Raw genomic sequence first — 27,816 nt, 5'->3', positions numbered from 1 at the left:
AACTAAACAGTTGACTTCCATAGTATGTTCCACAGTTTCCTGTACTATGGAAGTCAATTGGGCCCATCAACCGTTTAGTTACCGACATTTTTCAAAATATCTTCCTTTGTGTTCAGCAGAAGAAAGAAATTCATACAGGTTTGGAACAACAACTTGAACCGCTATACTCGCTTAATTGTGATATTGTGCTAAAGTAAAACTAACTAATGTGGTTTAATCTTCAAAAATGTGAGTTCAATATTTCGTCCATATATTTGACGTATGCGGACATGAAAATCGCTCAGTAGGATGAGAGCTTTTATTTTAAAAAATCCCAAGCGGATGTTGTCGACTCATTGTGGCCAGCCCCAGACCCGTACATACACATACATACACGCATTTGAACTGGCTCACTAATGTTATATAAGCTTAATCAAAACAGATTTCAACGCAATGGCAAATTTTGTAACGTTTCAAACGCAAATCGCTTCAGTAATGGAAGTACTAGCAAACGCCGCTGTGGCAGAAATCTGCAAACTTGTTGAGGACAGCTATGCCGAATTGCAGCTTGAAATATCACAAACAAAAAAGGAGAATAACCACCTTAAAAAGAAATTAAAAACGATAGAAATCAGGGATTCATTTTATCGAAGAGCGCATAAACTGATGAACGAATCAACTGCTATAACCAGAACCAGTGTTCACGAAAAAGTACCAGGTAAGGGTGGTTAGAATGGTCATTCAAGTAGACTGGTTTCGGACTAACTCCGTTGTATTAAAAGCCACTATTGTAAATTAATTGTTAACGGTGAAGGTATTTATGCTTATTTCCAGGGCGAATCAGCGTGAAAGTCGCTTCGCTGTGTGATAACGATGGTAGTGATGAAGATGGATCAGTTCACTGCGATAACGTCTCACTTCTTCAGCCCGAAAGACTTGACCAGGTCTGCATAAACAATGAATGGAGTGTAACACCTTGCCTTAAAGGGATAGTTCACCCAAAAATGAAAATTCTGTTATCATTTACTCATCCTCAGGTTATTCCAAACCTGTATAAATATCTTTGTTCTGTTGAACACAAAAGAAGATATTTTGAAGATTGTGGGAAACTGACCTTTTTTTTTCTTTTCTTCCTACTATGGAAGTCAATGGTGCCCCAAAGCAGCCTGGTTACAAACTTTCTTCAAAATATCATCTTTTGTGTTGAGTAGAACGAAGACATTTTTACAGATTTGGAACAACTTGAGGGTGAGTAAATAATGACAGATTTGTCTATTTTGGGTGAATCCCTTTAAACTTATTGTATTTATTTATTTTTTTGTCCTTGTATTTTGTACATTCTCTGATAATCGTTGGTTATCTGCAAACCTCTGTTAACTAATTCAATCAGTTGCACTGACCCTTTTTCTGTGTTCAATATCTTTATCTCAAAGCACTCAAAACGTTTTCCTAACAGTGCTTATATTTTCCCATTTATCACACATTTCGTCTTTTGTTATTATACTAGCATCTCAATGATTCTCTGAAATTGCCTATAAAAATAATATAGAAATTAAGTTTTTAGAGGGATGTGGCATACATATGTAAGTGTGCCTTTATTTTGAGTTTCCCATATATGTTGCTTGCTACCATTAAATTGTGTTTGTTTATAAAAATATATATGTATTTTTTTTTTTTTTTTTTTTTTCATATATACTTTTCAAAAGTTTGGGGTCAGTAAGGTTTTGAAATATTTTTGAAAGAAGTTTTATTTTATTTGACCAAAAATACAGTAAAACAGTAATATTGTGAAGTATTATTACAGTTTAAAATAGATGTTTTCTATTTTAATATATTTTAAAATGTAGTTAATTTCTGTGATTGGGATGGCAGTCTCACATGATTCCTCAGAAATCATTCTAATATGCTGATTTGCTGCTCAAGAAAATTTCTTATCAATGCTGGAAACGGTTGTGCTGTTTAATATTTTTGTGTAATCAAGAATCCCAGGGTTCTTTGAAGAATAGAAAGTCCCAAAGAACAGCATTTATTTTAAATAAAAATATTTTGTGATGTGATGTAAATGTCATTACTGTCACTTTTGATCAATACAATGCATCTTAGTTCAATAAAAGTATTAATTAGAATTTTACTGACCCCAAACTTTTGAACACCAGTCTATAAGCCCTTGGCCACCCATATCTCTAGATATCTAGCCCATATCAGTTGATAGTATCACCATCACTATTAATGTTCAGAACAGATTTTCTTTTCCAAACACATTTCCTCTCAGGAATCATGGCAACCTTTTAATCAGTCTGTAGGGGGTGGTGATGAGCCAGATGTTCTCATTATTAAAGAGGAGAGACCTGACAATATGAGGTGTGAACAGTCAGAAAGTGAAACAGAGGCTACTGAAAATCGTGAGTATGGTGTCTTTTATGTATTTGTTTAATTGTTTTGTCCTTTGTAACTTACTGTAGGGGTAAAGTGTATAACTTTGGTCAGTTTTGAGATTAGTTGACATGTAATTCAAGTTAACAAGAAGATAAAATATGGTAAAGGAAAAATGATCCAATCAAATAATAATGTAATAAAATTCACAAATATATGAAAAAAAAAATATTTTATTACATATGAATATTAAACACACACACACATATAACTGGTACATCCGCCTTGCAGTTAAAGATGACACCCAATACCGGAGTGCAGAAGTCTTTGTAACAATCCCCAGAGAAAACATCATTGACCAGAACACAGTCCAACACTGCCATCAAGAGGTAGGAAACGGTCTCAATCAGTCTGTAGGGGATGATGAACCAGATGTTCTCATTATTAAAGAGGAGAGACCTGACAACATGAGGTGTGAACAACCAGAGGGAGAAACAAAGACTGCCGAAAATCGTGAGTATGGTGTTTTTTTTGTTATTATTTGTAACTTATTTAAGGGATAAAGTGTATAACCCAGAGTTATTACACATATTATGTATAGTGGAATAAATTCATAAAATATCAAACCTACAAAGAAATGTAACTATTAATAAAAGTGTTATTTTATCTATTGTTTATTGTATTTTTTTTCCCCCTTTATTTTCATCAGAAAATCTATTAAAATATGACAAACTTTTGAATGGATATTGAGATTTAAAATAAAAATTCTTCTTTGTTTACCCTGAATTATTACTACTTTTTGCTTTCTTGGTAAGATGACACCCAGTACAGGAATTCAGGAGTCTTTGTAGCAGTTCATAAAGCAAACTTCATAGACCAAGACACAGTCCAGCACTGCCATCAAGAGGTTAGTATGAGAAATGGTAAACTTTTGAACATACCTGTCTTTGTTTACAATCACATTACACTCATGACACATAAACTGCTTTTCTACAGCTGTGGCAATTTCCAAACTGCTGCCCTTTTTTATATATATATATAAAATTTTATTTATTTTTTTTAATAATTTTTGTTCTTGCTTGTTAAGTTGTGATGTATGAAATACTGTTTCCATGTCCAATCCTCCACTCCGTTTCAACTGAGAATCTCAACATCAATTTATAAGCGCACTATTTAATTATAGCACACATTTAAGCTACACTACAGTCTCCAAGCTTACAGTGTCACACCAATTTCTGGCCAAATCTGATTTAGATAAAGGTTAGAATCATGATTTGTTGGTAATATTACCACTGATTTTTTTTGATTGATATAGCATCTGATAGAGCGTTTGCACTCGGAAGGAGTGGCACGTGACGTCAGACTTAACAAGTGGATAGGACTTGTTTATGTTGTAGTCTATAATATTCAGATGAAAAAATAAACAAATAGGTAACACTTTACAATAAGGTTTCATTTATTAACAAAAGATAACTATGTTATTAAAATGAACTAACTATGAAAAGTACTCTGAAAGACTTAATTTCAACATTTACTAATCAAAAGTTAATATCTGTTAATATTATTAAATGGACCTGAGCTAACATGATCTAACAATGAACAGTTGTATTTTATTAATTACCATTAACAAAGATTAAAAAATGCTGTAACAAATGTATTGCTCATTGTTATTTAGTTGTAATGTAGTAACTAACGTTAACTAATGGGACCTTGTTGTAAAGGGTATCGACGAATTAAATTTCATATTTCACAGTACAGAGGTAGTATGTCAAAAATACAAACAACAAAATTTCCTGCTAAAATTGCTTTCAAAATTCAAAATGACAAAATTCACCAACAGTGATTTGTTCCTCTGGTAGTCCAATGGAATGCAACCTGATCTTCTCGAGGATGAAAACCCAGAAGTGAATGATATAAGTGAAGATGCACATTTACTGAATGGTAATTAGAAAGTTGTTTTATTTATTAAATGGCTTATTGAAGTGTCTGTTTTACAAATGAATCCTTGTTGTGAGCCTATATTTCAGGGACATGATTATTAGATATTTGCTCACTTTTTTCTGTAATTTAAGCATGTTGTATTTCACGATAGGTGAAACCAGAATGGACAGACGTTGTGATGGAGAAGCAGAGACCAACCTGCAGTCTGTCTCTTCCTATGCCTCATGGGTTTCCAGAAGATTAGACGCAACCACAAACCATCCATCCTATGCTGAATCTGAATGCAATGGAGGACCTTCTGTGAATCAGTACATGATGTATAGAGGGAGCACAGATCCTATGTGTTCCTATGCAACTCCAATAGACTCTAATGGCTTGTCTATGCCTGATATGGAAGGCCATTTAACACACAGCGATGGAGGTAACATTTCTCAATCCGAGCAGCCCCCCTTCACACCGTGCTTTTCTTTCAAACAGTCAGATTCTCCTCAGATGCAAAGGAAAGACAAGTTTATGTGTAAACATTGTGGAAAAGCATTCTCTCAACCCAGCACTCTCCTCTTGCATCAAAAACTTCATACCAGAGAGAGGCTCCACAACTGTACACTTTGCGGTAAAAGATTCAGTCAGGCGTCTAGTCTCAAAAGACACCACAGCATCCACAGAGGAGAAAAACCATTCAGATGCTTGCACTGTGGCAAGCAGTTCTCAGATCAAAGTAACCTGAAAAAACATGTGACCGTTCACACAGGTGAAAAGCCTTATGGTTGTAACCTTTGTGGAAAAATGTTCAACCAGTCTTCAAACCTCAAAACGCATATGAAGATCCACACACGTGAGAAGCCCTTCACTTGCGATCGATGTGGGCGGATGTTTGCACACAAGTACATTTTGGTGAAACACCAACAGAGAATCTGTGTTTCTACTGGACAAATGTAGACTTCACAAGTCTTCCACCTTATTTTTCAATACTGAAGTAAGCTATTTTCTTTCTGAGACTTTCAACTCATTAGCCGCTATAAGGAAATAACGAGAAGTGTAACAAAAAGCAGATAATGGTAAAACAGTTTGTGCTACAGACCAATGTATTTATAATTATGATAATAAATTAAAACCATATTGTAAGAAATACCAGTTAGCAGTATCCAGCAGCGTAATGTTTTGTACAGCTAAATTAACTGGAAGCTAATGACACCGAAAGCCAGATGCATTCAATTTACAAATGGCCGTACCTGCTCTTGCGTGAAAAATAAGGTGGACAGAATATGGTATCTCTCTCACAATAGATTCGTTTTTGTTGGCTGCATCTGAAATCGCATACTTCGCTACTATACATTAGACGAGAAACTGTTCGTGACAAAAGAAGTATGTCTGAATTCACAGTACTCATAAAAGAGTAGGCAGAAAGTACCTGGATGACCTAGTATTTCCGGCGAGATTTTGAAGTGTGCATATGATGGACACTTTACTATCCCATGAGGCCACGGGAGAGGATTTGTGAATGGCAGTGAAGCGACACAACTGACGCTGGTACTGTAAGTCACATGATAATGACAACATGATGAATGTAGTACGTCTAGATTACATTCATACTACTTACATTCATACTATATAGAACTTACTTTTTTAGTGGTCGTGAAGTAATTGTTTATTTAAAATAATTACTCGAGAGTATGCGATTTTAGACGCTTTCTGAAACCATTTCCTTTTTGGTAGTTAAAGGGTTAGTTCACCCTAAAAATTAAATTTCTCTCATTAATTACTCACCCTCATGTTGTTCCAAACCTGTAAGACCTTCGTTCATCTTCAGAACACAAATTAGGATATTTTTGATGAAATCTGAGGGGTTTTTTTTATCCCCCATAGAAAGCAACATAATTACCACATTCAAGGTCCAGAAAAGTAGCAAAGACAAGCAACAAGAATACTTTTTCTGTGCAAAAATAAAGACTTTTCAACAATTCAACAATTTTATCTCTTTCCTGTCTGTCTCCTACGCTGTTTAAGTTGTATAGACAGTGCAGGCTTCCGTGAGCAGCACAATATATGCGTACGATGCTGACACAGGAGCCGACCAATAATGAGTTGGCATTCTGACGTAGAACCTGGAAGCCTGCACTGTCTAAACAGTATTCTTGTCGCTTCATAACATTAAGGTTGAACCACTGTAGTCACGTTGACTATTTTAATGATGTCTTTACTACTTTTCTGGACCTTGAATATGGTATTACATTGCTTTCTATGGGGGATAAAAAAATAAAAAAAACTCTTCAGATTTCATCAAAAATATCTTAGTGTTCCAAAGATGAATGAAAGTCTTATGGGTTTGGAACGAGCGTGATTACTTAATGACAAAAAATTCATTTTTGGGTGAACTAACCCTTTGACATCACAAATCTCTTTCAACAGCTTTCCACTAACCACGTGGTTACATTCTGAAACTGCCACTTTTGATGATCCAAACAATTCTCAATGGATAAAAACGAGCTTCTTCTCAGGTTGGTGACATCTTGAACCCTAGAGTTCAGTAGTCCTGCTCACTGATTTGAGCACGACAAATAGTAGTAGGTGAATAACAGATGTGACGCTAACACTGGATCGAGCAACTAAGCGATAAACATGCCTTTGAAGAGTGCTAAATGTTGTGCAGTGCCAGGTTGTGGAAAAACACAGTAGCTGCATTGGATTTGCAGACAGCCTGAAATAAAAATAAAAAACGATGCTGTGCCTTCTATATCGGATCCAACAGGAATGGCGCAACACACTTGTTTGAGTAAAAAAGTTTTTACTGTCACTATTGCTTTGTTACAGATGGTTTGATATGTACGGATTATGTGTACACGTCTAACCAAAATTACCAGTGATTTCTGATATGTAATGATTCATGTAGGCCAACAGTCAGATGTTTTTGTCTCAAAATCGTTTGTCAGTAAATCAAAGCAGTGACTAAACGGTCAACTTCACATTGTTTTTCTTAGTAGGATGAAAATAATGTGTTGTTTAAACGGAGGTTAAATTATATATAGCAATCAAAGAACGCTCCCTTTACAATTGCTGGAACTGTCAATCAAACAGTATGAGTGTTCAGGACTCTTGCCTAAACTCCTGTTAGAAACAAATCTCCTATTTACATTGTGTTTGCTGTTCGTTATGATGAAGGCATTCGTTAGTGTGCAATGACGAGATCAATGAGTTAAAATGAGGAGTTACAATGTTACAATGACGAGATCACTGCTTTCATGCACTCAACATGTCTGTGAGCAGCTACATGCTCATCACTGCCACCTTTCATGCCACGATCTAAACATAATTCTATAATCAACACTTTTCACGATTAGCAACCCTTGAGAACTGTAATAGTAAAAACGTGCTAAAAGTTTTTGAGAGAATTCCACATGTAATACATGGCTATTTCCATATGCAAAGATGTTAGCCAATCACAGCAGTGGGTGTTTACACTTAAGTCTCACAGCAGACACGCCCCAAATCCGAGGGCTAAAATAAGGGTAGGAAAAATGCCTTTTATTTCTAAATTATGACAATTTTTTATGTAAAAATCATACTATTGTGCATCCCAGGAAACATTATTTAAAAAAAAAAATAATAATAATGATAATGCAGTTTATGACCCCTTTAACTTTTTTAGCCATGGATCTAGTGATGTAGTGTCCAGTAGATTACCCTTTAAAAAAAAATTTAAATATCCCTATGTTGTTGCAAATAAAATAATATCACTGTGTAAGAGACAAACACATCCAATTGTCTTTCTTGCAAGAAAAGGTCAACAGTCATACAGATACTCGAAGTTGCTGCAGGGTGTGACAAAGAAGGGAGGGCTCCCTCCCACATTTATATCTCTATAGCTTTCAAGGCCAAAGCCAGTTTCTTTTACCATATTAGGAACATTTACCGTTCTTCTATACAAGAGTATTCTTTCTCTTGTCATATGATAGTCACACATTTCTTATTTGTGTCATACAATGATTATACACATCTATAAGATCAATAAATGTTCTTTGTTCATTCAAAGGCTGAGAAGTGTGTGAGATCACATGCAATCCTTGTGAAAATTAACTACATACTGTCTCTTTAAGCAGTACAAAAATGTAAACATAACACAAAGTTTCATGAGCATAACATGTTAATAAAAAGCATACATATTAATAAAATCTCTTCCATACCTACATTAATTGGAAGAAATGTTAAAGATTATTGTATACATACATTTTCCCCTAATTGCTGTGAGAAATTTTAATGGTAATGATTTAATGAGAAAGGTTGTCTAGTAACAGTATTATTTAGCATTAGTAGTTACATTGAGTACATTACATTGTTTTTTTTGTTTTTTTTCACCAAACCAAAAATTACACAATAGATATGGTATATTTAATATAATTGCCATACACGGTAGTTTCTAAACAGAAAAATAGCTGTCTATAAATCATCCAAAATTGCCCATTTTGATAAAAACCATTCATTTTGATTTTTATAGTTGGTTATAAAACATAAAAAAGTTTTTTTTTTTTTTTTTAATAATCTTACAAGTTTGTATCACACCATAGTCCAGAGTTGTTTTTATGATCTAAAATTTTGTCAGTCTAATATGTAATATTACCATTTGTCAAAAAAAAAAAAAAACCTGTTAAAGTCAGATCTATGATTATAATTATCTTGGCTATACGTGTTAAATCATATAAGTATTCATACAATTTCATTATGATTTATTATGACACAATTTCAATGCATGAATCACCTGCAATAGGTAAAGTAAAACCACAGAACATGTTTATCATTTCAAAAATGTTTGACAGGGGTTATGGATGAAAAGACAGCTACACAAGCCAATGCAAAAAGGTTTGTGGGAATGTTAGTATAAAGCCAACAAGTACAAAAAGGGGGAAATTATTTCAGATACTATCTGTTATTCAATAAATTTAACTGTAATCAAAAGTAACCAAGTATATATGCGTTTCTTTGTCACAAGCACTATATTGTAGCTGTGTGGCATCGGTGGTTTGTACTCTGAGCATTTTAATGAGTATGAGTACACGAGTGCAGTATTGGGTCCGATGTCGATACTGGTATTAGTATCGGTGCATCCCTAATTATTGTGGAAAGTTCAAAAGAAAGTTCAAAAGAACAGAACTTTGTAACATTATTAATGTATGTCACTTTTGATCAATTTAATGAATCTTCATTTAATTAAGCATTACATTTGCTTAAATAAAATCTTATTTACCCCAGACTTTCATGGATAAATATAACATTTAAATCTTGGATTTATGATTTTTTAATATATATATATATATATATATATATATATATATATATATATATATATATATATAGTTGCAAGAAAAAGTATGTGAACCACTTGCAGAGGTTCTGTAGGCTACACAATCATGGGGAAGACTGCTGACTTGACAGTTGTCCAAAAGACGACCATTGACACCTTGCACAAGGAGGGCAAGACACAAAAGGTCATTGCAAAAGAGGCTGGCTGTTCACAGAGCTCTGCGAAGGGAAGGAAAAGATGTGGTAGAAAAAAGTGTACAAGCAATAGGGATAACCGCACCCTGGAGAGGATTGTGAAACAAAACCCATTCAAAAATGTGGGGGACATTCACAAAGAGTGGACTGCAGCTGGAGTCAGTGCTTCAAGAACCACTACGCACAGACGTATGCAAGACATGGGCTTCAGCTGTCGCATTCCTTGTGTCAAGCCACTCTTGAACAACAGACAGCGTCAGAAGCGTCTCGTCTGGGCTAAAGACAAAAAGGACGACTGCTGCTGAGTGGTCCAAAGTTATGTTCTCTGATGAAAGTAAATTTTGCATTTCTTTTGGAAATCAGGGTCCCAGAGTCTGGAGGAAGAGAGGAGAGGCACACAATCCACGTTGCTTGAGGTCCAGTGTAAAGTTTCCACAGTCAGTGATGGTTTGGGGTGCCATGTCATCTGCTGGTGTTGGTCCACTGTGTTTTCTGAGGTCCAAGGTCAACGCAGCCGTATACCAGGAAGTTTTAGAGCACTTCATGCTTCCTGCTGCTGACCAACTTTATGGAGATGCAGATTTCATTTTCCAACAGGACTTGGCACCTGCACACAGTGCCAAAGCTACCAGTACCTGGTTTAAGGACCATGGTATCCCTGTTCTTAACTGGCCAGCAAACTCACCTGACCTTAACCCCACAGAAAATCTATGGGGTATTGTGAAGAGGAAGATGCGATATGCCAGACCCAACAATGCAGAAGAGCTGAAGGCCACTATCAGAGCAACTGAGCATTTCACTTTAAAAGTGTCATGAAACAAGCAAGAAGCAACATAATATAATTTGGTGATATCGTTGCCACAGGCATGTTTTTCCCATAAGCCTGGGTAACAAATATCAGTATAGGGTCTGGTGTGGTTTTGGACCCTATTAAGAAAAAAAAAAAAGAATAAAAAATCATTCTTTTGTAGTCTGAAATGACACAAGAGTGAGTAAATGACAGAATTTTTATTTTTTAGTTAACTACCTGAAAGATTATGTGTATTTTCATCAACTTTAGTTAGATGCATGTACATTGTGACTGTGCCTCAGATGCATTCAGCTCTATCTGTGTCTGTAAAGGTGTGAACCAAATGGCCCATACAGACGTATGGCCCACAGAATCTGATGGGTGTGAAAGACAAAGCATTGCTCAGAGTAGATTGCAAGGTAGATCGAGGTCCTAACAGTTTTCTATTGTTTGTAGCCCTTTTGTCTTCATGTATAAAGTTCTGTCTCACAGACAGAACTTTGGGTTCAGATATTTTGAAGGCTGACACGCTGACATCGATGCTGAAGAACTGTGCTACACTACTACCTTCAATAAATTCTTCTCCACACAAGAACTCTGGTCAAGCTTACTTATTTTATGTATTAGAGAAATCAAATACATTGGCGAGCCACCCCAAAAGACTGCTCAGCCAAATACAGCAAAATCTAACATACCTCTAGTGCCTTGTGTACGATGTAAAATGTAAATGTAAGAGAGAGAAAAAAAGTTACCTTGGACTTTGATGGTGTAGGCCTGAAATGAGCTAATGTTAATGTTCCAAAGGCCTACTTGATCAAATATATTCAGATGCACTGTGTAAAAATTGCCCACATGCTGAACCAGCCCCAGTTTTCCACTTAATTCTTCGTTGGTCTGAGAATCACCTGTGGAGGTAAATAATGCCATTAAAGATAACTGATCATTAATAATAAATATGATAATTTATATGCAAGACCCGACTCAGCATTTGTCTACATACCTGATGGGCTTGTGATGTTGAACCATAGAACTGCCTGTAATATAGATTGTCATATTTTTCAATGAGGAGTCCACAATGGAAGAGAAGGTTGCTGCTTTTCCTGGGTTTGGAAAATAGTTACCTGAAGACAGAGATAATGTTGTATACATATTTATTGATTTTGGATACTTTATATTTTAATAAGACACATTTTCAAAAACATATTCTTCATCATTGTGGAAGGTAAGGATTCTTTTCCAGCCATGTGACTACATAGTACCACAACTGCTGTGTGAAAGGTTTGAGAGATATTGATGTCATTACTAGAGCAGATGTGGAGGCATCTAATATAATGCTGGTGGTTTGAGGAAGTGTTGCTTTGGTAACTTCAGTTGCCTGCCCTCCAGAGGCCAGAGCTAAATCCTCATAAACCTGATTTGAGGGATTGGAGATCCTGGTGGAGTAATGCTGACTCTGCCCTTGATTCGGATCCTCACTGCGTCTCCGATGAGCAGCAAGACCAAAAGTCAGCATGAAGTTCACCTATAAAAAGTAGAAGCACGATTTTTTTACTCAACATGCAAATTATATCATGAACAGGTGATGCTGTCAGGTAATATAGCCTACTCTTTTGAGAAGCAGGCATTCAGCTTGTTTAATTGGCAAAATGTCTATGTCTGTGCATTGACAAACCCATAATATTAAAATAAACTTTAATTACATACCACAGACTTTGTGCTTTCAATCAGTGCCAACACAGTACTTTTTAACTCTTTGTCCTTTGTCGATTGTTCTCCCGCGGTAGAAATCGCGTTCTGGGGGGCAGAAATGGGAACGCGGGGGCACCGCGATGCGCCCGCAAAGAGCACTTTCACTTTCGCGATCAAAGGGGCAGGGGCTCAATTAATTTACACTGTTAGTTAATTAAATATGTTATTAAGGAATTAATACATTATGACACATTTAATTAATAACAATTCATATATTACTTAATCTATTAATCATATTGACTCTTTATTAGTTGCTGATGCAGTAATCATTAGTTAATGGTTTAGTTCTTCATGAGTCATAGATTAACTCATGATTATCTGTGCATTAGTAAGCATGAATTAATGCATATTAGTGCACCCGTATTGTAAAGTGTTACCGAGAATCCCATCAATCTAAGAGAAAGCGACCCAATAAAGAGAAAAGAAATATTCCTAAGTTCATATAAACATGTTGCATTTATATGTAAAGCCCCAAATTAATATAATTCAAAGACATTACATTATTGTGTCCTACAATCTGTTTTTCAATTAAGTAAGTAACATTTAAGGGGAGTTCACACATACGTTCTTTTGTCCTAATATGTGATACCTTTTCATTGTTGGTGCATGTACACATACAGATTGGCATCTTTGGCCCCATTTACATTTGGCATTAATATTACTTATTGTAACCATTTATCAGTATTCAGCGCTTGAAGATAAAAATATTAGAGGACACCCTTATTTGCATATTGACAATGTACGCTATATATTATGATGATTCATCACGTCAATAAGTATAAAAATACATCTTGTATTATGATAGAAAACAATACCCAGCCTGGAATATATAGCCTGCATTGTCAATATTGGCATCATGTCCAGGCCAGTTTTCAAGATTCTTATAGTCGACGCTGTCAAATGAGTTCCACAAAATGAGGAATTTATTGTACTATATTGGACTAAAATGTTAATATTTAGTGGCACCAAATTTTTTTGTGGGACAGAGATCAGATCAGTTATCTAGATACAGAAGCTATGTGCTTATATGTGGACAAATGTAAATGTGCTGTGTTCTGTGTGAATGATGATCCGATTTGCTTCATCAGATCACAGTGATACCATGTTAATGAAAACAGGGACTTTGTCGGTCAGCACCGTGAGCCCTGCATTGTTAAGTTGCCGTGTCAAGTTAAATGCTAATGCTTACAAATGAGCATGTTGTGTGAACTGCTGCCCAGTCATACTGGAAGCTTGAATTGCTCCAATGTCCTTCTTATCTCGGTTAGTCAGCTAGGCAGGTAATTACAACACAGTGAATATATAATATATATATATATATATGTGTGTGTGTGTGTGTGTGTGTGTGTGTGTATGTATATATGTATGTATGTATATATAACCGGAAATAACTGAGCAGTGAGTTGTGAGGCTCAGTGCAAGTAGTTCATTACATGGACAGATGAACTTACATTTGTGAAACTATCATAGTTAATGAAGCTCAAGTGCCACCTACAGGACTATTATGTGAAGTGTGGGCTGGCTAAATGGTGATGTGAAAGGACTTTATTATATTACCATTTTGGATAATTATATCAAGCCTGCATTTATTTGATTAAAAACAGCAATATTGTGAAATATGTTGATGCAAAGCTGAATTTTCAGCATCATTACTCCAGTCTTCAGTGTCACATGGTCCTTCAGAAATCATTCTAATATGCTGATTTATTATCAATGTTGGAAACAGTAGTGCTGCTTAATATTTTTTATAACCTGCTGTGATACTTTTTTCAGGATTCTTTGATGAATAAAAAGTTAAAAAGAACAGCATTTATTCAAAATATAAATCTTTTCTAACAATATAAATCTTTGCTATCACTTTTTATCAGTTTAACACCCTTGGTGAATAAAAGTAGGCTATTAATTTCTTTCAAAAAATAAATAAATAAATAAATAAATACCAACCTCAAACTTTTGAAGGTAGTGTATGTTGTTACAAAAGATTTATATATATATATATATGTTTTCTCTTGTTTGGTGGGTGTGTCAGAAATGTCAGCCCAATCAGCGGCAACATGTATATAGGCTAAACTACGCGGTATTAAAGAGACATCTCGCACGATGGGTATTAATGTAACATAAAAATACTATACATAATTATATATTTTGCTAGTATTGTGGAGTGACACTTTCATAAACTTTCTATACTCCTTTGATTATATGATGGTAAATATTACAATATCATCATAGCCGATATTGTAATACTTCTCAGCTGCCATAGTTGCAACTCTTGCTTCATCAAAACAGGGTGTTACCCACCACCGTTTCCGTTTAAAAAACGTTTTGCAACGTTTTGTCGGGGCTGAACGCAGCCCTGAAGTGTAGATTGATGTCATCAAAATCGTTGCTCCATATTGGCGGAAGTGAGATACTGTAAGTTTTGAATGCTTATATCTTCTAAATGCGAATGGTGTCATTGTTTTGGAGCACACTAGCTTATAGATAACAGTAAGGCTAACATATTCATACTAAAAGCCAAAAAACGTCATTTTGATTTCATGGGGACTTTAAGATGTCGCCAGCAATAGTATGCCACTGGAGGACTTTTATTTTGACTATGCATGTATGATTGTTGTCAGCTTCACAAAGAAATGCGGAAGTGTCCGTGCTGCTGATTAGAATGTTCAGTAGAGTACTGACACGTACGTAAGGTAACATAATCGTAAGTATAATTTGTGTTTGGCTTGTTGTAATCAATTTTTTTCATTGCTTTGTCCACCTTTAGTGCAGAGACAATGATCATTGCAGACGCGTTAAATAGACAGTGAAGAGCTTAATCTTATTCATGCATTCATCAAGTCATTCGTTCGTTCGTTCATTCATTCATTTCTTCATTCTTTATTTCAGTTAGCCAATTCAATAAGCAGAATCTTGTATATAGACAGGTGTAACATTATAGTTATATTTTAGGGGCATATATATATATTCCTGTAAATGCATTACTACAAGACAGAAATGTCAGCTTTTAGTTTATGAGCTTCTTAGGCTGTAATCACAGTCAACAGTCTAAACCTTTAGTGAAAACCTTTTGTTTTTTGATGATTTTCAGGTGCATTTGAATGATTGTCATTCTCAGACCGGCTTGGTCAGGTCAAAAGAAAGATGGGTCGGCGAAGGAAGAGGGTAACAGGTGATGGGGTACCTAACCCAAGAAAGGAGGAAAAAGCACCTGCTCCACCACGCAAGGAGAAGAAAAAGAAAACTGACATTGGGAAGGTGTTTATCAATATATCCATCGGTTTGTGTATCTTCAGCCTCATCTGGTTCTTCTATGCCCTTTATATGCGATCATCTTTGGCCAGGAGGGTTGTGACTTTGCACCCTTCTCCACGGGTCTTGGATGCTAATAGCTCAAGTCCTGCTGTGTCTCCTGAAAGATATTGGGGTTCCTATCGGCCCCAGGTGTACTTCGGGATGAAAACAAGAAGTCCTAGATCTGTTGTGACAGGTGGGTTGCTTCACACTTTGTCTTTAAGCACCATTTGCTTTCTTTCTGATTTTTACATGTCTTTGTGATGTTGTGAGGTTATTACAACCCTGCCTTTTCTATTGATTTATTAGGCTTAATGTGGATGCGTCAGTTCACTGATATGGAGGGAAATCTAAGGCACACTTGTGAGCAAGGCGACCATTTGCAGGGCTACGGATGGTTAATGCATGACGGAGTCTCTTTTGGAGTCCAGGAGATTCATGACCGTGATTTCACACTGACCACAGAGTTTGTGAAGCGTATGGGTGGAGATCATGGTGGAGACTGGACTTGGAGGATTACTGCAAAACAACATGTAAGAACGAGTAATGCTTTTACAGTTTGTGTTTAAAAGCCAGCATTATCTGATTTATCATAATAAAATAGTTAAATATAAGGATATTTTATTATAATATAATAGAAGTAATATAGGTTTTAATATAATTATATATTTAATATATAGTTTTATAATAAATAAAGTAAAAAAAAAAAAAAAATAAATAAACTTTTTTTGCTTTTAGGTGAGCTACTCCACCGTTCTCCAAGTTTCTACGAAAACAAATTTGATAACAAATACATTAATATGTTTTAATTTTGCAACAACAAAAATTTTTATTTTAAAATATCTGGCTTAATTTTAAATACATAAATGTGAAATTACTAATATTTATTATTATTTTTTAAAGGACATTAAATCAATATGCATGAAGATCACAGTTCTCACAGTCATGGAAAACAATGGGTCATTCCGTGTCAAATCAACCAAATTTCGGAAACTTCCCTGGCTCAAATTTGATTTTGTTCATATTTTTTTCTGAAGAAAGACAAACATAAATAGTGATGAGATCCAAAATATTAAATGTCATGAATAAATTGAGTAATCCACTATTTTGCATACCTGTAACTCAAGAAATATTAACAATATCTTAATATCCTTTTAGATTTTGGTTCTTAACAAACTTTTTTTTTTTTTGGTATTTTCATTTTGAAGGCCCTATATGATTTAATTCCAGATATATTTGGATCTCAGTATGGCTTCAAGAATAAATTGTTAAACTTTACATATTTTCAATGGTCAAAAACCAAATGTCGGCCATATTGCATATAGCTGATACTTTTTTCTTTTAAAGAGGAATGTCTGAAGAACAAATAATCTTAAAACTAGAAATGTATCTTGTTTCCCTTGATCAAAACAACTGCATAGAACATTCCTGTCTGTGACCATTAATATTCTTTTTCCAAAGTTGCATGCATGTAACTCAAGAAACAATGCATTTGCATGCATGTAACTCTGTCTTTGTTTCTGATTGGCAGAGCATTGCTTCCTCAGCTCCTGTGATTTCGCTGATGTTCTACGCTGCCACGGATATTCAAGGTTCATTGCAGGCTCATGTTGAGGAGAAAAATCGCTTGAGCTCTGTGACAGGAACATCTGAGGAGCTTGGCAACTTCAAGATCACTTTTGGCAAACCCACTGCGGGGGAAGGTGCTGGTAGCAAATATGCCAGGTATCTTACGTTTATGATACACTAGAATCTTATTTAATAAGTAATAATTGTGAACAATAAAAACAGGAAGAAATTTGGACTTTTAGCAGTAATTATACTATTTACTAATTAATTGCAGTTTTTTTTATTTATTTATTTATTTTTTTTTTTACAAAAACTAAAAACTAACAACTAAAACATGGAAAGCATTTTTATTTTTAAAATGTAGTGTATTTCAAAATATAGGAAATCTTCAATTGCTTCTCAAACATAAAAGCTTATTAGTAGTATGGTGCTCAGATGAGCAGTGTGGAGGGGTGTGAGGAAAATTAAAGACATTCAGGTTTGCTGTCATATGTTTATGGAAGAGGATTAGGGCCAAGTAATAAAAAAAAAATAAAACCATCAAAAGTCGAAATAGAATGTCGAGAATAAGATCATTAAATTTCGAGAATACAGTCATTGTGTTTCAAGAAAAAAACTCGTTAAATTTCAAGAAAAAAGTCGAAATAAAATGTTGACAATAAACTCACTAAATTTTGAGAATAATGTTGTGTTTCGAGAAGAAAATGTCGAGAATAAACACTCATTTGATCTGTGTCATATTCATTGCATACTGATCCTAGAGGACATGACAGAGTTGGATCACTATATATTTTAGGCTTTCTTTCAATAACAAAGAAATACAGCTTTAGCTAATTATAACCGAATAATTAACGTACGAACTTTAAAGAGAATTTGCAAGAGGCTGGGTCTTTTTAGAAGAAAAAAACAGTACAATTTGCGCGATGTAGGTCTACTAGGGATATTACAATATCAAAATCTTACGGTACAATAGTACCTCAGTATAAAGTCCACGGTATGATATTTATTGTGAAAAAAAGACAAATGAAGACAATGATTAAACAATGATTGAACATTACAATAATGTACAAATTAACCAAGTCATATCCTGTCCTCTATTCTTTATTCTTTAATCATAACTTTTGTTTGGAGGTATGAGATGGGTCAAATGACTCCCTTTAAAAATTAAAATTAAAATCCCTTTTAAATAAAACTCACTTATATAAAATAAAATAATTGCACCAGCTGGACCTTGACAAAGGTAACATCTATTATTTTTTCTAACATATGCTACTTCCTACTGTACCTACCTCGTAGATTAGGTATTAATTTTAAAGTGCAAAAAACAGTCAAGTCAGTTTGAAACAGGAACTTGTAGTGTTTTCAGTTTTCATAACAAGGAAAAACAAGCAATAAAAAATAGTAGTAAGGGGGAAAAAAAAAGCACAATACTCAATTCAAACAGTTCTTTTTGAGTTTATTTTTGTAAGCTGGATTCATAAAGACTTCACTTGTTTCTAAAAGAATGATTCAGTGATAGATACATTTTTAACAGTAATTTGTTGCCACCTAGTGGTGTAACAGTGCAATCGATATAATCATTATTTGAAGCACACAGTTACTTTCAAAAGGTGATTTATTCTGTTTTGAATAGTAACAAAGACATCAGCATTTATATCTGAATAATAAACTTTTGTATACTTGTGTGATAACTGGAATATTTGTAACCGAAATTATGATACTGTGTGTTTGAAAAAATTGTTTGTGAACCTGTTTATATCTAAACATGACAACTGCTCTCTGTAGGTCAGCGGTAGCGTGAACATAGATTTGAATGTGATTTTATTTTTGTCAAAGGTTTAATATACACGGGTGAATCGTTGTCATTTAGGAATTAGATCATGTGGGTGATGAAATCAGGAACGCAACCTTTTAACGATTAATCGTGCAGCTTTGTGCACCTCTCTCTTTCTCTGCATTGATATCTGACGTATATGAGTAGTGCGAGGGCTTTTCATTGCTCTTCTTGCGCTTGAATGGACAAATACATATAAAAGTATGGCAACAGTTGGAATCGAGAATCATTATTGAAGGAAAGCCTAAAATATAGCTTGACTAAGTGATCTAACTCTGTCATGTCCTCTATCAGCAATGAACACTGATTGAATGCGTGTTTATTCTCGATATTTAATTGATTTTTTTCTCGAAATTTAACAACTTTATTCTCAATGTAATGTTTATTCTCAACATTTTAATCTTGAGATGGTTTTATTTTTTTATTATTGCTTGGCCCTAATCCTCTTCCGAATATGTTACTTCAACAAGTTACTGTATTGTTTTACTCTTTTTCTTTTCAGATATAATTACCTGCAAACTAAGAGCTCTGGCCTTGATAAGCTGACAGACATAGTGAAGAACAGCCTAAATCACAAATTTGTCTTCAGTCCACCCAAAGGTGAAAAAAGATCTTATTTTGCCGTGGATTCTTATAAAGTCACTAACCACCAGAATCAACAGAAAGATCCCAAGATGGAGAGTGATTTTGTGGTGCATCAGGTGACTGTTCAAACCCCTTTCCAGATTGAAGTTTTGTTTGAGTCCGGAAGCTTCCGGGAACGACCGAATCAACTTGTGGGCTCGGTGCTTACAGACGAGCTGGAGAAACGTAAGATGGCGTTTGATGAGAAGTTTGAGAGTACATTTGGCCTCCAAGCAAAAGGATTCACATCTTCACAGATCGAATTTGCCAAGGCAGCTTTAAGCAACATGCTTGGTGGCATGGGATATTTCTTTGGACAGTCTGTTGTACAGTCAGTTTATAATGAGCACCCTGTGCTTTACCCTGAGGGGCCGCTGTTTACGGCAGTACCATCGCGATCTTTCTTTCCAAGGGGCTTTCTTTGGGATGAAGGATTTCATCAACTTCTCCTCAACAAATGGGACAGTCAGTTAACACAGGAGGTCATTGCGCACTGGCTCGATCTTATCAACGTAGAGGGCTGGATCCCACGTGAACAAATCTTGGATGATGAAGCACGCAGCAAAGTACCGTCCGAGTTTATAGTGCAGCACAATGAAAACGCAAACCCTCCCACGCTCTTCCTGGCCCTACAGGAGCTGCTGGAGAAGCGGGATGCTCAACCAGAGTCATTGTCCTCTCAGACCATGCTTCCTTTCTTGAGAAGGTTGTACCCGAGACTGCAGATTTGGTTTGAGTGGTTTAACGCCACACAAGCCGGACCCATCGCCAACTCCTACCGCTGGCGAGGCAGAGACAAAGACACCAACCTTTTCCTAAATCCCAAGACCCTGACTTCTGGCCTGGATGACTACCCACGGGCTTCCCACCCATCTGCTGATGAGAGGCATGTAGACTTGTATTGCTGGATGACCCTCGCCTCTGGCATCATGGCGAATGTGGCACGTATACTTGGGGAACCCCATCAGGTGTACGAGAACACCCATCGTACTCTCAGAAATAACGATCTGTTAAATGAACTGCACTGGTCCGAGAATCTGCACACCTTCAGTGATTACGGCAATCACACCCAGGCGGTCTCGCTTCAGCAGGAGAAAGTGTTTGTGCCTCCTGGACAACCACGGCACCAGTTCCCAGTCTCACGGTTGGTTCGCTCTGTTCGCAGAGCCCCTAAGCTGCAGTACGTGAATGCATTAGGCTATGTTAGCCTTTTTCCATTCTTGCTTCATATTTTGACACCAGACTCGCCAAAACTGGAGCATGTTTTGCGAGACATTCAAGACCCTGAACGCCTTTGGACACCCTATGGCCTGCGCTCACTCTCACGTGCAGATCCCCTCTACATGAAGAGGAACACGGAACACGATGCCCCCTACTGGCGAGGACCGATCTGGATCAACATCAACTACCTGGCTGTTAGAGCACTGCATCACTATGGCAGCATAGAAGGGCCATACAAAGAGAAGGCAGCTACCCTCTACCAAGAGCTCAGGACTAACCTCATTAATAATGTTTACAAGCAGTATCTGGAAACAGGATACATCTGGGAACAGTACAGTGATAGCACTGGACGAGGGCAGGGTAGCCACCCGTTTACTGGCTGGTCGGCTCTGACTGTACTGATAATGGCTGAAGAGTATTGAAAATCAGTAGCAGGCCAGAATCAGAATAAATCATGATGCTCAATTGGTGCCATATGTTTGTTACTACAAAGTGTATTTCATTTTTACGTAATTTAGATAATTGGTGGATTTTTTTATTTTTATTTGCTCATTTAATTTAATAATCAAGAGCCCTGTTTAAATATTTAAATTTTATGTCTGGTTTAATGTGATTATATCCTCAGGTTTGAAGAGCCGTGAGCTTTTTCTAGATCAGACAAAACAATATCATATGTTTGAACCAGGAGAAGACAGTGCTCTTTTTTTTTTTTTTTGGTGGTCCATTGCTGTTTGGCTTCATTTAACAGAATAAATGGAAATCTTCTTATAAAATCTATCTTCAGTTGAATTGAATCTTGTACTTAAATATTAAAATCATATCTCTTTATGGATGTTTTTTTAAAGCATTGTGTGATTTTTACTCGAAATTATAGCCAGGATTTTCTTCTTTTTACTGTATGTAATTCATGTGTTTGAATATAAATTGAACTGGCCATGCCTCATGGGAAGTTGAATTGCAATAACAGAGGAATATACTGAATTGCAATCTATATATATATATATATATATATATATACACATATTATTTTTTATTTTTTCTGTTCAAGGCTTTTTCTTCTTTTTCTTCAAAATTTGCAAACAAGGCTCTGTCAAGCAAACATTCAAAGTGTGTCTTGACAATTACAGTTAATTAAACTAAATTAAATTCAGTTTAATTGTCCTTCATTTACAATTTTAGTTAGCTGTAATATTTACAAAATGTAAATATTCATGTACTAAATACAACAAAAATTCAAGTTAGCTTTAAATATTAAAGTTGCTTTTGTATTGCTGCAGGAAAGTATATATTCTGTGTAGTCTGTGTCTCTACTCTCAACATGTATTTTTATTCTGTTTCTGGTAGACCGTCTCATTTTTCATTCAATCATAGAGATTAGTGAACATAAGGTAAGTGTCTGTGCAGAAATCCAGTCAGCATTTCATGCCACATGGTCAAATAAAGACCAGTGTTTACACCTTTACATAAAGAGTAAGGTTCACTGAACTGCTTCATGAACACTGAAGCTAAAAGTCTTAATACAATCTGTTTTTAGAGAGTACTTAATGGTGCCATATTAAAAAGGGCTTGATGACCCGATGAGTTTCAGTGTGAGAGCATTTCAGGCCAACTGAAAGATCACTTGCTTTCCCTTTCTGGCCAGTTTTGTGTTGCCACTGAAAATTTCACATTCATTAATCTTGTACTATCTATTTTTTTTTTTTTTTTTTTTTTTTTTTTTTTTTTTTTGTATATGCCCTGTATTCTACATTTCTGTTACAAATTCTGATGATTTGTCACCAAGATAATGTAAAACAGAAGTGCAATATACATCAGGTTTTGTTGATTTTTCAAAAATGACTTGTGAAAGTCTTGGAAGTCTTGGAAAGAATGTGCTTAAAACTACAAACTTTGAGCATCACATTCAGTTGTTTTACAGAAACATTTACAGCTTTCCAGGAGCAATAACTGAATAAATAAAAAAATAAAATAAATTTAATGTTGTAAATAAAATAAAAATATTAATTTAAAAATAATTTAGCTATTGCTAGCAAATATAAAAAATGTATTGCTTAAAAAAAGACAACAAATAGGCAATTAAAAATCTGAACTACTGGCCCGAATGAAAAAAAAAACAATGTTTTGCTGACCACTGTTTTTTTTTTCGTTCACAGGAAGTTTAAAAACACAAAACTGTAACATATTATGTAGCATGACTTAAAACAGTAATGAATTCCTGGTAGTATTTGAACCAAAACAGGCTTCCTGCTTTCAATCAACTGAGCTGCAGCATCTGTAGGCAGTGTTGGAGAAAGTTACTTTTAAAAGTAATGCATTACAGTATTGCGTTACTCCCTAAAAAAGTAACTAATTGCGTAACTTTATTTTTAAAGTAATTACATTACTTTTTCTCACCCAGGCTGGGCTTGTTTGTTTTTTAATAACAACAAAAGTTCTATTTTTGGCAAATGTTAAGGCCCTTTCACACCAAAGGTGAAATGAATAAGCCTCAGGCTGAAGGAAATGCATATTTATGCCTGTACAGGAGAGGGCGCAGTTCAAATAAATCTTTCAGCTGTGCTGCCATTCTGGATCAAAGAAGAATAGTATACAGGAGAAGGAATTTCAACACTTATTTCTAAAACTAATTTAAAGAAATTTTTGCTTATTAGTATGGTTGAATTAGATCATTGAAGGTCAGCAGCAAAGACATTGTTTAATGTTTTTGTATGTAAAGTATCTTTGTGGAATTTAATATAGTTAATTATTACTGGTTTGCATTAAATTAGAAATTACATTTCACTGTTTTTATTCAGTTTTGAGGAATACTGAATGTTTTCGTGCAAGTGAGATGAGTAAATGCATTTTTACATCACATTTAGTCTAGAACTCTGTTCACACAGCGCACAAAACATCTCTGCACTTTATTTCTCTCAACATGGGGACAGGAGAGCTGTCAGTCAGTAAATATGAAAAAGTAACTTAGATATTTTGTAATTTGAAAAAAGTAATGCATTACTAGTTACTTGAAAAAGTAATCTGATTATGTAACTCAAGTTACTTGTAATGAGTTACCCCCAACACTGTCTGTAGGTATCAACATAATTTATACAAATTCTATTAGTGTATTTAATTGCTGTTGCTTACTTCAGGTGTATTATACACCTCTTGTCATTCATTATGTAGGTTTACAATGAAGCAACACTGTTTGGAGGCCTCAAAGAGGAAAGGTAGGCAAGCTTGTAGATTAATCGTGATTGTTTAAGTATATTGTTGATGATGATCGGAGGGAAAGTTCAAAAGTGTTGACATCCCTCTGTTTACACACTCTTGGTTGCGTCAACAGTGTTTTGGAGACTTAAGCCTGTTGATGAGTCATGCTGTATTTGGTGTTTTTATTATTTTTTACTTTACCATCTTTTCAGAACCATGTGGCAACGTCAGCAATCTGACGATTGATCAGAGAACAGATAAACACACATCTTCCTCTATATTCGTATTCCCCTTGGGCATCATAGCATGTGTGCCCTCATAGCTATTGCCATTTGAAATGCATCTCCCAGCCTTTGTAGTTTTTGGTTGTTCAGTGTGACTAAAACACTCAATGCGCAATCCCCCTCCCTCCCCTCAGACCCACGGTACAATGGGATAATAGCCAAAACAGCATTAGCGAGATCTAACGCACAGGCATAAATAGATGAGTCAGAGTTCCTCCATTTGCGCATTGATGAGATCCCGAGCCTCTGTTTGCATCCATTGGTAAGAGTAGTTGGGGCATATTTACGTGAGTCACACTTTCTTTTGCCCCGTAATGGGACAATTATTGCATTAAATTCTCAAAGCTTCCTGTTTTATGAAGTGTGATGGTTTCATTTTCTGATTATATAAACTGACGGATAAGAATGGAGCTGTTCATTCACACCTCGTTCAGTCAAGCTCAAAAGAATCAATATTATAATGTGGAGAGTGTATTAATGGCATACGACTGCTAGGGGGAGCCATTTAGTCGCGCTCTGTGCGTCGAAAGAAATTATTTTGTGACGCCAGGTCTGACAGTGCTGCCTTCAAACAAGCTGTCAACTATAGAAAACTTGTAAATTAAAGCACTTTACATTCTTTCAATCCTTCCACTATCATTAGCCAAACAGATTCTGACATTGTCATCTCAGGCCCTCAGCTGTGTTCTCTTGATTTTGTGCAGAATGTAGTGAGTGTGGCTCACAGTGCCAGTGGGTAAATCTTGTGTTTGTTATCCCTAACAGCGTTCTTTCCATCTGTCATAAGCACTTGTTACCTCAGTGAGTCGGATGGTGATGTAATTACTGATACAGTGACGTTCAATGGCGAACATCTCCCACCGCCAAAGGCTGATATGCGTCCCGTGGGAGCTTGAGTTGCTGATCAACAAGCGCATGTAAAGCGTTCACCCTTTAGCAGTGCAGCCATCAAATCCAATCCGCCATCGTCTTTTCCCCTCTCTGTTCAAATTCTTTCTTTCCCACTTCCTCCCCCTCCTGTAGCCTTTCAAGCTTGCTCATAATCTACAGTGTAACCTCCAGACACCACTCTCGCGCACTCAATTCTAGGGCCGGGACCCCAGTGCCACTCACCCCGAAACCCAACCTCCCTCAGCCAGCGCTGGTCTGTGTGGAGATTATGTAAGCCTGCCTCTATAAATAGTGGTGCCCGGGATCTTTTGTCTTTACCTGCTCGCTCTTAGCCCAACAGTTTTATTTCTGGAGAGCTTGTGGAAGCAGTGCCATGCAGTGCGCCTGTTACCATAGTTACTTATGTTAGCGAGGAAAGGGAGAGAGAGACTCCACATTCTTATTTTGTTTCCTCATAGCAGCATTGCAATCTGTTTGAATAGACTCATCCCTTTTCAGTCTGTAGTTGTCCCTCAGAAAAGGTGATGAATTCTTTTATAGGCTTTTATTGAATCACCTTGATGGGGTCAGTCGTTATGAAGTCTGCCTGGTGAAGAAATACGCAGTGCTAACTGCTCGAATTACACAGTAGGGAGAGAACTGCCATGCGAGTGCATGATGAGTTTGTTGATTTCTCCAAATGGCTCAGGTGGCAGCTTGGGAGTTGAGGCAAAAGTAATGGGCCTCATCCCCATAACAAGCAAGAGCGCTAAAAAATTGAGCACCCTGCTGCGTAACATGAAGTGAGCCCTGTCGCTGTGGTGCTAAGCTAATTTATCCTCATTTATTGTGATTAGATAACTCCAGGTAGCTGGAGGAGAGCCAGATTGGCCTGCTGGTGTGCTCTGTAGCTGTGGCTCAGAGTAGAGAAGAGGTTGCTGGGAATGTGGGGGAGTCAGTCAGAGCGGGCGGGGAACTGCTGGAACCCTCCGCAGTCACGATCAGGAAGAAAGCCGAAGCTCCGGCCCCTCCCAGCCTGAAAGGCGAGGATGGATGTCCGGGGACAAGGGTGGGCGAGCACAAGGGTGTATTTCTGGAACTGCAAGGGAAACCTGCAGCTCGCTGAGTGGGGTTTTGGTTGTGCAATCGGGCTTCCCTAACCCCACTCCCACACTCCGTAGACGGAGGAGAGCGATAAGTTGCTGGTTCAAAAAAAACATGCTTTCAGAAAGGGGTTCAAGCGCTGGAGCGTAGTTATGCATGGGATTGTGAGTGAAAGGGAAAAAGAAAGCACAATGATTTGGCAGTGTGATGCAAGCTTGCATTGAGTCGTGTTTCCGGTCGTGGAATCTCTGATGTTAGCGCTCCCAATCCCTTTTTTCGGTTTTCTCATTGTTGCTATGGTTTGAGGAAGATGAGCCTTCATCCGGTGCCGTTGGGGGTTTGTAATATGGGACATATACTGCAGAAATGTGATGTGGAGGGCGTATGATTCCTCTGCCTCTTGACAACCTACCAGACGTTCTTGAAAGTAGTCCAAAGCTTCTCTTTTCAATACGTCTTCGTGCACAGCAAGCCCATAAGCTAGATCTTTTTGCAATGGTAAATCAGTTATCTTATCATAATATTTTAGAGGAATCTTCCTTTTTATAGATGCAATATTTTTCTAACTTTGTTTTTGCAGTGCTGCTTCTTCCCTCAACTCAATCATAGCCTTGGGAATTCATCAAATTATGTGTGGATACAATTATGCCATTTGTTAATGGTGTTGTTGAGCGTTCTACAAAAATGCTGTTATGAACAGATGGATCACACTAGCATAAAAGAAAATGAGTGAAGACATAGTAGAGATGCAGTATTCATTTCATTTTCACTTGCTTTGCAATGTCAGGAGCTTATTTTGACAAACCAATATTATCTATAGGCATCATATATTTTGCGATTCAACTGTTTAAAGCTCTCAATGCAATGGACTCTGTAGGTATCTGCAGATATTGCAGTGCCAGCTCAGATCATCTGACGTTTCCTTTCAAACAAACTTTCAAGAAAATACAGACACATCGATGGTCTCATTACACTTTTACCTTCATTGCATTTCTTTGGTATAATAATCTTGGTAAGTGCAGGAATTACATAAATCCATTACTGAGCTCCGTGGCATTTTGCAGAGGCGAGAGGTGAGCGCTACTCGGCAGTTATCACAACAGCGTCTCAGTGTTATGAACTCTTTAAGAGGAGAGCTTTTTAATAGGTTTAGGTCAACTGGGAGAGACCACTGGAGAGGGGGATATTAGGGCTTCGAATAGGGGAAAGTAGCGTGATGCGAACAGTTACCTCCAGAAAATGTCAAACTCGTTGTTAAGTGCGATTTTGTATCATCATAATAAGAGGGATATTTCGTGCACTGCCAAACCCAGTTCCATCATGCATACGGCCGCTTCTTTGTCGTCGTGCATATGTATTTATGGAAACCTATTGTACACCTAAATGGGTTGCATGGCCAATCTATTTACTCAGGGCTGTTCCAAAATAAATGAAAAATACGGCAACTGCCAATATTTTATGCACAAGCTGTTCAATACAAAAACTAAGCCATAAAATAATAATAA

The 27,816-nt window shown here is 36.4% G+C and overlaps 2 protein-coding genes across 5 annotated transcripts; both read left to right on the top strand.

The window, feature by feature from the left end:
• Positions 1-321: 321 nt before the first annotated feature.
• si:dkey-56e3.3 (zinc finger protein 181) lies at positions 322-8,462 on the top strand. Of its 4 annotated transcripts, XM_051891770.1 has the most exons (8): positions 323-697; positions 814-923; positions 1,125-1,227; positions 2,276-2,381; positions 2,644-2,865; positions 3,168-3,259; positions 4,212-4,293; positions 4,445-8,462. In XM_051891770.1, exons 2-8 carry the CDS (start codon positions 853-855, stop codon positions 5,230-5,232), a joined length of 1,464 nt encoding a protein of 487 aa, XP_051747730.1. In that variant the 5' UTR covers positions 323-697; positions 814-852; the 3' UTR covers positions 5,233-8,462. The 4 variants fall into 4 exon arrangements, 3 of the variants coding, with proteins under 3 accessions (XP_051747730.1, XP_051747715.1, XP_051747722.1); XR_007929846.1 differs by lacking the exon at positions 1,125-1,227 and having other exon boundaries at positions 322-697; positions 4,193-4,293; positions 4,445-5,007; XM_051891755.1 differs by lacking the exon at positions 1,125-1,227 and having other exon boundaries at positions 2,252-2,381.
• Positions 8,463-14,888: 6,426 nt separating this feature from the next.
• Positions 14,889-22,011, top strand: mogs (mannosyl-oligosaccharide glucosidase). The gene is made up of 5 exons (XM_051891717.1): positions 14,889-15,023; positions 15,411-15,809; positions 15,923-16,146; positions 17,145-17,338; positions 19,519-22,011. Exons 2-5 carry the CDS (start codon positions 15,464-15,466, stop codon positions 21,281-21,283), a joined length of 2,529 nt encoding a protein of 842 aa, XP_051747677.1. The 5' UTR covers positions 14,889-15,023; positions 15,411-15,463; the 3' UTR covers positions 21,284-22,011.
• The last annotated feature ends 5,805 nt before the right edge of the window (positions 22,012-27,816 follow it).

The sequence above is a fragment of the Ctenopharyngodon idella genome, chromosome 1 (genome assembly GCF_019924925.1).
Source record: "Ctenopharyngodon idella isolate HZGC_01 chromosome 1, HZGC01, whole genome shotgun sequence".
NCBI lineage: Eukaryota > Metazoa > Chordata > Actinopteri > Cypriniformes > Xenocyprididae > Ctenopharyngodon > Ctenopharyngodon idella.
The sequence above is the reverse complement of the archived record's forward strand: the minus strand, read 5'-3'. Positions and strand labels throughout refer to the sequence as shown.